The sequence below is a fragment of the Trichosurus vulpecula genome, chromosome 3, assembly GCF_011100635.1.
Source record: "Trichosurus vulpecula isolate mTriVul1 chromosome 3, mTriVul1.pri, whole genome shotgun sequence".
NCBI lineage: Eukaryota > Metazoa > Chordata > Mammalia > Diprotodontia > Phalangeridae > Trichosurus > Trichosurus vulpecula.
In genome coordinates this window covers 174,773,176-174,784,694 of record NC_050575.1, presented here as the reverse complement: position 1 = coordinate 174,784,694, position 11,519 = coordinate 174,773,176, and the positions used below count along the sequence as shown (strand labels likewise).

Below are 11,519 nucleotides of genomic sequence, written 5' to 3'. Positions count from 1 at the left end.
TAACTCTCTAAGCATGTTGATGCCACAGATACCGTCTTTCTCTTCAAAACAGTTTTAAATACCTTTCCTACTGTCCATACCAGCTCAAGTCATTCTTCATCTCTAGCCCTTTTGGTTAGGGAGCAAAAAGGCAGCAGACTGTACAGGATGTTAAAGCATTTTTTATGTGTATATATAGATTGGAGAGTGGAGTGCTTGTGCACAGCTGGAAGAACCATGATGGTATAGACAAAATCACGGAGGACCCTTACTCCAGAATGTCCCCATACTGATTTTTCTTCTGTTCTGGATCTGAACACCCTCGAGAAGCCTGCTCTGTAAGAAAGGAAAGAAACACTGTGTCTACTTGGTTTTTTGTGCTGATTTCACAGAGGGAGGAATGGAGGCCTGATATTAGATTATGCTCCTGAGGAGGAAGATGGTTCCCTGATATCAGCTTTGCAAAACATTTTTTATAAAGTCTCTCACTTTAAACTTGTATTGAGTAAGTAGGGTCTGCAATGATGCAGCCTTTGGTTTGCAACCTGTACCCAGCTCCTTATAACTTTCCCTAAGCCCCACATCATTTTCCCACAAGCTCATTGATCTCAGGGCTTTCTGCCTGCTGTACACTAAGCTACAGCCATTCCTTCCCAGTCCCTATTCCCCTACCCCCACCCCAAGCCAGGACAAGTTTGTTTGAATGGCCTTGAGATATTTTGCCCTTCCTGGTGCCCTGCCCCTTTTCCCTTTTATCTCTGGACAGCATATGTCACTTATTTCTCTGATTCACATTCTCCTTTCCCTCCTGCCCGTAGCTCCGGGAGTTGCCTGGGAGAAAGTTAAGGTAGTCTGCCCACCTGCCTGGCCTTTGGACTCATCTCACCTGGGGCATGGTCCTGGGGTAGCCGTCCAGTCTCCAAGAAGAGCCAGAGATCGGAGCATTTCTGTGTTTCCACACGGGTCACTGCATAGCTGCCGACTGAGCCAGCAACTAAGGGAGCAGGATGGACTCCAGGAGTGAAAGGGTGGGAATGGGGGAGGGACAGACTCTAATCTGGGGCTTCTCTAGACTCCCCCAGATCTTTGGGAAAAGAAAGCCCCGGCTTCAGTCTGGTACCAGGAAATAATTTCCACCCAGCAGAGGTAGATAGAGTGACCTGGGGGCAGGGCTACACTGAGATAGTGGGATCTCAAATAAACGAGGGCTCCCAGGCTGCCTTAACTCCTTCCTCCCCCAACCCTTTCATTTCTTTGAGGGGGACTGATTGAATGGAAGGCAAAAATGATAGTACTGAGACAGGTCAGGGTCACAGGGTGGTTAGCAAGTCAAGACTCAGCAATCCCTCTCAATCTGTAGACACCCTCCCTGTACCTCCCCCCACCCCGTCTTCTCCCACAAACTTCGGGTACTCACCCATGGCCAGAAGCACGCTCCACTGCATGGGATAGGGCAGCTTCCTCTGGAGGACCTTTTGTAGGAAGAAGGCTGCACCGGTGCCTGCTAATGGCCAAGTCCCCTATTATCCTGACCCCACTCTTGCCCAGGGTGCCCTGGCCAAGGAGGGGGGCACCTCGGGGTACAAGTGGGGATAGGGACAGAGGTCCGGGGCAATCCCGCCCCCTTAGCCAACCCGCCCGCCTACCTGTGATGAACGTGACGATGCCTTTCATGAAGGCTTGGGATTGGCACGCAGCATACTCCCGGAGCCCCTGCGATGAGCACAGGTTTGGGTGCCGGTTCCCTAGAAGAGCCTCCCAAAGGGCAACAGACCCTCCAACCAAAGAGGGACCACCCCCCCAAACACCAGGAGACCGATGCTGCGTCCCCCGACCCCCCACCCCGTGCATGCGCCTCTCCTCCAGCTCCTGCGGGAACCGACCCTCCATTCCCAGGGCGGAGCCCTCGTTGCTTACGGGGTGTCTGGCGGCCACCGCATCGTCCACTCGGGATAGGCCCAAGGTAACCATTGCTGGAAGAGAGACAGGAAGGGAGGCCGGGAGTGGGCGGGGCGGTGAGGGAGTGGGCGGAGCCGAGAGGGAGTGGGCGGGGCTGAGATGGATGTTAAAGCCCGACGCCATGTCCCACTCCTCTGGCTTTTCCTATTGGGGCTTAGAGCTCGGATCTGCTGGAGCAAGCGCAGCTTTCCCTGCTGGCTTGGAAAGAGTGAGAGTGAAAGTAAGAGTGAGCGAGTTGGGAGTGAAAGAGTGAGCGTGCTTTTTGTCTGTGACAGTGGGTGAGAATGAGACTGGTTTCTCTGTGTGATTGTCCAGTTTGATACGCCCTATGGTTTAAACCTTGAAGGGACTTAGTTTTTTAATTAATTTTTTTCAATTCTCAAGCACTTTTTTTCCCCTTCCACATCCCCCGCCTCACTAAAAAAACAAAACCGTTGTGACAAATAGGGCTAGTCAAGCAAAACAAATTTCCAGGTTGACTATGTCCAAAATGTATGCACATTTAGTCCATCCCCTCTATCAGGAGATGGGTAGCATTCTTCATCAATGGCCCCTGGTTGATCAAAGTTCTTGAGTCTTTCAAAACTGGGGGTGTTTGTTTGTTTGTTTGTTTTTAACAAAATTGTTGTTAGAGCAATAAGTTGGCTGTCCTTTAGTCTCTGTTCACTCTGCATCAGTTGGTTGATGGTTGAAACGATATCTTTCATATTTCTTACAGCACAATAGTATTCTGTTACATTCATTAATTTGTTCAGCCATTTGACAAAAGAATTGGAAATTAAGGGGATGCCTATCAATTAGGAATATATGATTGTGATGGACTATTATTGTGCTTTAAGAAACGAAGAATAGGATGATTTCAGAAAAACCTAGGAAGACTTATAGGAACTGATGCAAAGTGAAATGATCAGAACCAGAAGAATAATGTACACAGTAACAGTAATAATGTAAGGATGATCAATTGTAAAAGACTTAGCTACTCTGATGAAGATAAAGATCCAAGATAATTCCAAAGGATCTGTGATGAAAAATGCTATCCACTTCCAGAGAGAGAACTGATGGACCCTGAGTACAGACTGAGGTATACTTTTTAAACTACCTTTTGTTTTCTTTTTTGCATGCTTTCTTTTGCAACATTGCTAATATGGAACTATGTTTTGGATGACTTCACATCTATAATCAATTTCATAATGCTTGCCCTCTTAAGGGGTTAGGAAGAGCAGGCAGAAAGGAAGAAGAGAATTTGGAACTCAAAATTTAAAAAAGAATACTAAAATTTTTTTTACATGTAATTGGGAAATGTTTAGTGAGATAAATATATATTCAAAAAATTGTTCAGCCATAATTCAATTCCTAAATACTTTCTTAGTTTTTAGTTCTTTGCCACTACAAAAAACTTCTATAAATGTTTTTGTATATATAGGACCTTTCCTTGTTCAATAAAACTCTGGCTATAGACTTAATAGTGGTATCGTTGGGTCAAAGGATATACATGGATTAGTAATTTTGGGAGCATAGTTCTAAACTGATTTCCAGAGTGGCTGGACCAATTCACAGTTCTACCAACAGTGCACATGTGCTTCTCCTCCCACTCCCCACCCCCAGTCATTCGTCATTTTCTATTTCTATCAGCTTTGCCAGTCTTATTCAGGGTGTCAAGTGGAAGTCAGATTTGCTTAATTTTCATTTTTCTAATTATTAGTGATTAGGAACATTTTTTTTCATATGGCTATAGATATAGCTTGGGTTTCTTCTCATGGAAACTGCCTGTTCATATCAGCTGAAGAATGGCTCTAATGATAAATTTGACTTAGTTCCTTATATATCTTGGAAATGAGATCTTTATCAGAAAAATTTGCAGATTTCCTCCCCCCACTTAGTTAACTGTTTCCTTTCTAATTTTAGTTGCATTAGGTTTGTTGCTACCAAAACTTTTTAATTTTATGTAATCGAAATTGCCCTTTTTAATTTCTGTGATCCTCTCCTGTTTGTTTAAGAGAGACAAATGTGGCTTCTGAGGGACAAGCACTACCTTTGGTTGCAAAGGTTCAAATTTCATCTTTGATACTTACCTGTGTGACCTTGGGCACAACACTTAACATCTTTGGGCCTCCAGTGGGGTTGGACTAGATGACTTTTAAGGTTCCTTTCTAGCTTTAAATCTGTAAACCTAGACGGTTAAGTTTCTTGAGGACAAGAACCACTTTTTATCTCGATTTTATGTACTCCATGATCTGCACAAAGTAGTCACTTAATAAATGTTTATTCAATTAAATGCAATGGACATTGGGAAGGAAGAATATATGGGATGTGGTGAAAGGCTGAATGGGAATTAGGTGTGTATTGAAGGAATTGAAGAGAATTGAAAAATTGAAGATAACCCTCTAGTTTCTAGCCTGGGAGGAACATGGAACCATTTTTAGAGGTAAGAGAGCCAGGAATAGGAAAGTGGTAAAGTGGAGGGTGATGGATTTTAGACATCTTGAGAATGAAGTGCTACATGGGAATATGCAGGTTGAGATATGTTCCACAGGCAGTTGGAAAGTGGGGAATGTGATTGTGGTGGCTGATGGTGGATGGCACCCACTCTATCCTATCACATAGTCTGAAGACATCAATTTTACTCAAGAGCTTTAGGAAAGCACTTAAAGTTTTAGAGCAAAATAATTATTCTGGCAGTTTGTATGAAGGATGGATTGGGAGAGGGGTTGAGGAAGGAAGAGTATGGATGTGGGAAGAGGGAGGAGGGAGGAGGGATTGTTTTGTACGAACAGCATTTTCTCAGAGGTGAAAGTTGATAATACAGTTTATGGGCTGGAGGCAGAAGGAAGGTGGGATCATTGTTGCTCAGACAGAGAATTAATCACCAAGCATTTATTAAGCTGCTACCATGTGTGAGGCATTGTGTTACGTGCTAGGAACAAAGATAAAAAGAATGAAACAATTCCTACTTTCAAGGAGCTTATATTCTAACTGGGAGCAGAGTTGGGGGAGGAAGAAAATAAGCTTCTCTATAATGCCTACTATACGGCAGGCATTATACTAAGCACTTTTTTTTTTTTTACAAATATCTCATTTGATTCTCATAACAATCTTGTGAGGTAGGTATCTTATCTCCATTTTACAATTGAAGCTAACAGGTTAAGTGACTTGCTCAGGGTCACGCAGCAAGTGTGATGATTAAAAAGGTTCAAGAGACATAGTTTCTGGGTAATTTAATTATTTTGTTAATAAGGCCAGCATGTTATTAATAAAAGGGTAGTCATTTGGCTATTTCTCTTAGATCAGAGACAATCCCGGCTGCAGGCTCAGGGCATATATGTTCTGTTGTAAGAGGAGTAGCAATCCACTCTGATTGGTTACCACAATGGGAGGCAGGCTATATTAAAATGAGGGGCTAAAAATGACATCGTGTCATCCTTGGACCAAAAAACTATCTCTATACCCAGATGCCCCCCTCCCCCCCTCTTTTGGACTATCTAGTCAAAGAATGTATGCCCCACCCAAGCGGCCCCAATGTGGGTCTCATTTCATTATCAGCAGTGTCCTTCGAGAAGCTGAACTTTTTAAAATCAGGAATTTAGAAGAAAGAGAGAACTCTGGATCTCCCCAAATCATTGACTATTAATAATCATTTCTCTCCCAAGTAAGCATCTGAGGCTAGATTTGAACTCCAGTCTTGACTCCAGGCCCAGATCTCTATCCATTGCACTACCATCTGCCCTTAAGGAGACCCAGGGAACTTACATTTGAAGGGTGGTGGTAGAGGGGGAGTTGGGGTGAGATTGTAACTGAAAGAAGAAAGGGAGGCTGGATGGGGCTTAGGAAAGAAGCAAAAAAAAAAAAAAAGGCACATGTTCTTGGCATCTAGTCCTCAGTTCCTTAGATACCTTGGAAATGAAACCTCTATCAGAGAAACTTGCCATCGGTTGCTGACTGTCAGGATCTGAGTCGGTAAAGTGGAGCCTGAGGGCCCTGGGTTCATTGTTTCCTGGCCTTTCCTCTGCTGTTGGAGCTTTATCGTTTCATTTCTGGATCCTCTAATTCTTCTTTTCAAAGGTTCTGGGGAGACCACACAGCATTACTCTCTGGGGACCAATGGAAAGACTCTGCACTGAGCAAACCTATTCTAGTCTTTGTAGCTCTTCTCAGTCATCCTGGTTCTTTGAAGATCCAGTAGATATTGGGGGTTGGGAGAGCTCTACATGAGGATGAAAGGTGAAGATGATGGCGGTGTTGGTGTTGATAATAATGATGATGGGGAGGGAAGAGGCAAAACAAAAATGAAGAAGAGAAGTCGAGTTTGACTAACCTATTTATAGGAAGTAGAAAGCTAAGTAAAATAAATGAGTAAAATGAGCTAATATTGGTAATAGACTTTGCAAACCCTCAAGTACTATATAAATGCCAGCTTTTATTGTTTAAATATTTGAAAAGGGCGTATTCAACCTTTCTGTATCACCTAAAGGTAACTATGAGATTTCTGATACTATAGCTCCTGAGATGTCACCAGTGTGCATCTCCTTAATAATTGGCTAGAAGACATCAATTAGCTTTTAGGAAGGGGATTTATTGAGGAGGTACTTAAAAGTACAATGGTCTTGAGGTACTTGTGTGAACATATGTGGCCACAGGGCCTAATTCTTGGCCCTGGAAATTTCTTTCTCTCTTCATGGAATCCTCATGGAGTTTGCTAGGGGGTATGACATTGGTGATGGATCAATCATTCTACTGCTTAGCCGGGGTGCTCTTCGTGGAGCATGACATCTCAGCCTGGTGGGTCAATCCGCTTTTGTGCTAGGCCAGGCAGGCTACTTGGCCTGAAATTTCTCCGGGCCCTGCAGTGCTTACAAGGTTACTGCCTGGGCAAGTCCATCTCTAGGTTGCTGCTCATTCACCTCCCAACTCCTGTGGCTGCTGCTACTGGCTTCTGTGGATTCTGCTGCTAACTGGTTGCTGGTAGGTCCTTTGATGTGAGCTGTGGCTCTCCTAAACTTACCTGTTTGCTTGGGCACTCTCATCTTGCAGTTCTCATTCTTGTAAAATCAGGAAAGAATAAACTTTTTTTTTTTAATAAAAGAGGCACCATGTACTTACTGTTACCAGATTGGAGAAATTTAGCCAGCTTTCCCTCTCCCACTCATCAATACTCTCCCTCTCACTCTTAGCTGACAAAAAAGAGACTGAGAGATGAGTGGGCTGAATCTTTTGATTGCGATATTCAGTTCTAGCACAGCCACTCCTGAGTCAACATTTCTTCCCAGCTGCAGCCACTTAGAAGACTTTTCACACAGTCCAATCCCCTTAGTCACTCATGGCCTGAAATCAGCCCCCTTGGACTGGAAACAGGCAGAATATGTACATATATATGTACACACACACACACACATATAAGCTAAACAACTCTCATTGCCCAGTCCATCATGTCCCACTTGTATTTATTTTGTACGTATTCTATATAAATGTACACATTGTCTTCCTCAATAGCAGGTAAAGTCCTTGAGGACAGGCACTATTCCATTTTTGCCCTTGTATCTGCAGCACCTAGCACAGTGCCTGGCACATGACAGGAGCTTAATAAGCACTCATTGATTGACTGAAGGAGAGAGCACTACTAGGGAAAGTTTCAAAGAAGAAGTGGTTTATGAGTTAATCATTGAAGAAGGGGAAAAGAGCAATTCTACCCTGGAGGATAACAGCCAAGGGTGTGCCAGAGCCAACTCAAACCTGGCACTGTTTGGTTTTCACTGTGAGCTTTTACACCTTGAAAACTGGCAAATGCTACAAATCAGGGCTTGAGTTATGGTTTTGTTGATTGTCAAGACTTAAGAAAGTGATGGAGAAAATAATGTAAATTAAACTTAGAAATGTGTCATGCATACATTCTCCTCCCCACTGTCTACCCCACAAGTTGGTTGTTAACTATTTACCAGCACTTTTAACTTTAGTACATCCCACCTCAGACAGGGATTTTGTCACATTCTCATTTTCTCATTTGAGGCACATCTCTCTCAACCCCTGGACTTGAACTTGCTAGCCTGAAGCTGTGATATATATACATATATATATGTATATATGTATATATATGTATATGTATATGTATATGTATATGTATATGTATATGTATATGTATATGTATATGTGTATACACATACATGTATACACATATATGCATATATCTATATATCTTTCTGTCTATCTATCTATCTATCTAAACTCCTCTACTTTTCAGTGGCATAGGATTAGGGGGTTGGAAAGATATCATAGTCCCACCATTGTTGGGCACTTCCTAACAGTGATCATTAATGATCTTGAAGGGGGGGCATCTTAAGAATGTATAAAAATATTCATCCTACACTCCTACGCCATGGATAATTCATATGATTATTTTCTTATGGAGGATATCAGTCTGTACTCTTATAGGATTGTGCTTAATCATGCTGAAGTCTTTCCTCACTTTCCTTATCTGTAGAATTAAGGGGTTGGACCAGATGGCCTTTGGAGTTCCTTCTAGGCCCCATAGATATGATCCTGTGAAAACAACTCTGAGGTTTCACTTTATGATGGAAAAGATGGAAATAGTTAATGTTGGTAAAATAGTTGGAAAGCAGGCACACTAGTACACTGTTGGTGGAATGGTGAATAAGTACAGCTCTTCTGAAAATCACTTTGGAATTATGCTTTTAAAAAAGTGACTAAAATGGCCATACCTTTTGATTAGAGATCCCACTGCTAAGGATATCCCCATAACATATAAAAGTCAGAAAGATACACTAAAATATGCATAGCAACCTATTTTGCAGTAGCAAAGAATGGGAAGCAAAGTAGGTTCCCATTGCCTGAGGGATGGCTAAATATATTGGGGCACAATATAGAAAGACTTTGGCTTATGATGGAAGATGCTATCTACCTTCAGAGAAACAGATAACAAGTGTGAATAAGCATAGTATTGTGTGGGACGAGTGAAGACCTCTCATAAAGGGAACAAATTAGATAAATAGAAATAAGTAGGATAGTGAGTCCCATTTCTCTACTTAGATATTTTCCTTTCTGTAAAGCCATTTCTCTACTTAGATGTTTTCCCCTCCACAAGCTTAGCTAGTGACTGTAAGGCCCCCGAGGGTAAGAACAGGACACAGAATGCTCGCATCCTGTGTATTTACCTAATGGCGAGAAGCCTGAAAGAAAGAAGGGTTGAGGTGAATAAGTCAGCAACCATAAAATCCTCTGAAAGTAAGGATAGGACACAGGATGCTCACCCCCTGTGTACTGACCCCAGGATAAGGGACCCTCAGCTCAGCAGAAAAATGAATGAAAAGCCGGAAAGCCAGGTGCAATGTAGACGTGCAAGACCAGTCAGGTATGAATGATGGGAGACAAGGTGTAAGGGTGCTGGGGATATCCGTCACAGATGTATGGGTGATGGGAAAGGCTAGTTTGCCACAGATGTGAAGATGAGGTAACCAACAACTGGCTTCTGCCTGTCGCAGATAACCAAACTATTTGTTCATTGTTATTGTCATTAAGATAGATTTATCACTTCAGATTGATTGGAGAATGGGATAAGAATGGTGGGAAGTTCATGTTTGTCACCTGCTTGTCAAAAATAACCATACTGTTTGTTCCTTGCCATTGTCCCTGGGTAGATTTATCGCGTCCAGATTGTACCCTCAAAGCTTACGTCTGCAAGCTGAGAGGAAGGAGGTTGGGAGGGGGAATTGCGGTTAGGGACCTATATAAACACCCCAATTTTCTGTGTCCAGTGCGCTCTGACACTGAGAGGACCCCCAGTCCTCTTGATGTCCGGGTGGCCCTTTCCCGCGGGATCGTAATAAATTTTCCTTTCTACTTTCACCTTGAGATGCCTCTGTTTCTAATTCTTGGATTCGTAAAATCCATCCCACACAGTATGTTCTTACATATAGGTGTAAGAGTGTATATGTGTGTGTATTTATATATATCTATGTATATGCATATATAAATATATGTATATGTATGTGTATATATGTATATATATACATATATATGTGTGTATACACACATATATAAAGATATATGTGTGTATATATATGTATATATATATCTATATCCATGATTAATTGTAGCCTTCTTAAGGGGGGGAGAGGGGAAGAGAGGAGGAAAAAATAAAGTAAAAAGTGCACAGTAGAGAACAAAAGAAAACCTACAAGGAAGCTGTGGAAAATATTATACTATTTTATATCATTTCTAATTTCAACCAGACCCAGAGCCTGAATTAATGAGTAACTGGATGAAGATCCAGGACCTGGGCTTCTTTGTTCTCTCTAAAAGTTTGCTCAGGAAATACCCTTACCTCTGTCAACAAGACATTCTTACCTGTTAGCCACTAAGGACATTACCCTAACCCCAAGAGAGGTTACCTTGCTTAATATTCTACAGGTATATACTATGTTATGGAATGTAATGAGACACAGAGATGCTGGGCTGTAGTTTCAACTGACTTTTGTCAACATCCTTTACAACTCTATTCAATTAAGGAAAATCCTCTTCTTGTATCATGGTTAAACATACATGGAGGTCATAAAAAATGAGGTAATACAGGCTTGCTAGGTCTGCTAAAATAATGTATATAAGTTTTCTCATTCCTTTGTTCAGACAGCCAGGGCCTATGCTCTGACTCCTTGTACGTACAAGTAAGCTAGCCTAACTATGCTTTAAGGGAAAATGATAAACAACATGGATTTTTCTATCACCTAGCTCTGTTGTTTCCTTCAACCAAATTTTCAGGTTTAACAAAGCAAAGTTGGGCAGCTTTGAAAACAATGTGTAGTATTTAATATATAGGTTTTCTTGAAATGGAAATTTGTTGTTTTATATTAAATCATCTTTTATGGTCTTCTGTGTACATGGCAATGTTTATTTTTTCTTTTCTCATTTTTTATTTAAGTTTAAAACAAATAAAATTTTTATATATATGAACATGAATGTAGTGGAATATTACTTCACCGTAAGAAGTGACAAATAGGAAAAACTCAGAGAATTATGGCAAGGAAGATATATAAAGTGATTTAGAGTGAAGTAAGAAGGACCAGGAAAATAATATACAAAATGATTACAATAATAAATTTAAAAGAAGTTAAAACAAAACAAAATGGAATGCTGTGTCATTGAAATGACCAAGCTTGGCCCTGGAGAAGAATTGAGAAAAGGCACCTTTTTCTTTGCTTTGCAAATGTGGGTACTATGGCTGTGGAACATTACTCATCAGACTCAGTTGATGTGTTAGTTGTTTTTTTGCCGAAACGCTTCTTCACTCTTCCCCCTTTGTTTTTAAACTCTTGTCACAGGGGCTGGCTCACTGGGGAGTGGAGCCCAAGAGGGATACACTTGGACATGCATATAAAAACAAAAGGCATCAGTAAAGAAAGAAAAGAAAAGAAAAGAAGTTTGATTGCCTCAGTACTGTACTGATATTTGATGTAGTGCTGCCTCCCTCTGGTTTTGGACAAGTCTTCCCTCACAGTGCAGCAAAATGAAGGGGACACAGTACTCTTTTATTCAACTCAACAGCTCCTGGAGTCATGAAATTCTGTATTCAGAAC

General features: G+C 41.6%; 1 protein-coding gene across 2 annotated transcripts; it reads right to left on the bottom strand.

The window, feature by feature from the left end:
* Window positions 1-141: 141 nt before the first annotated feature.
* Window positions 142-1,983, bottom strand: TMEM141 (transmembrane protein 141). Of its 2 annotated transcripts, none has more exons than XM_036751295.1 (5): window positions 1,897-1,983; window positions 1,626-1,692; window positions 1,397-1,483; window positions 866-973; window positions 142-315 (listed from the first exon to the last, which is right to left on the bottom strand). In XM_036751295.1, exons 1-5 carry the CDS (start codon window positions 1,948-1,950, stop codon window positions 248-250), a joined length of 384 nt encoding a protein of 127 aa, XP_036607190.1. In that variant the 5' UTR covers window positions 1,951-1,983; the 3' UTR covers window positions 142-247. The 2 variants fall into 2 exon arrangements, with proteins under 2 accessions (XP_036607190.1, XP_036607191.1); XM_036751296.1 differs by having other exon boundaries at window positions 1,397-1,480.
* Between the last annotated feature and the right edge of the window lie 9,536 nt (window positions 1,984-11,519).

Coding starts and splice junctions, on each gene's coding strand:
- TMEM141 (XM_036751295.1), bottom strand. CDS start 1,950: ATGGTTACCTTGGGCCTATCCCGAGTGGACGATGCGGTGGCCGCCAGA. Junction 1,693..1,896: donor CGGTGGCCGCCAGACACCCC/GTAAGCAACGAG, acceptor TGCTCATCGCAG/GGGCTCCGGGAGTATGCTGC. Junction 974..1,396: donor GAGCGTGCTTCTGGCCATGG/GTGAGTACCCGA, acceptor CTGCTCCCTTAG/TTGCTGGCTCAGTCGGCAGC.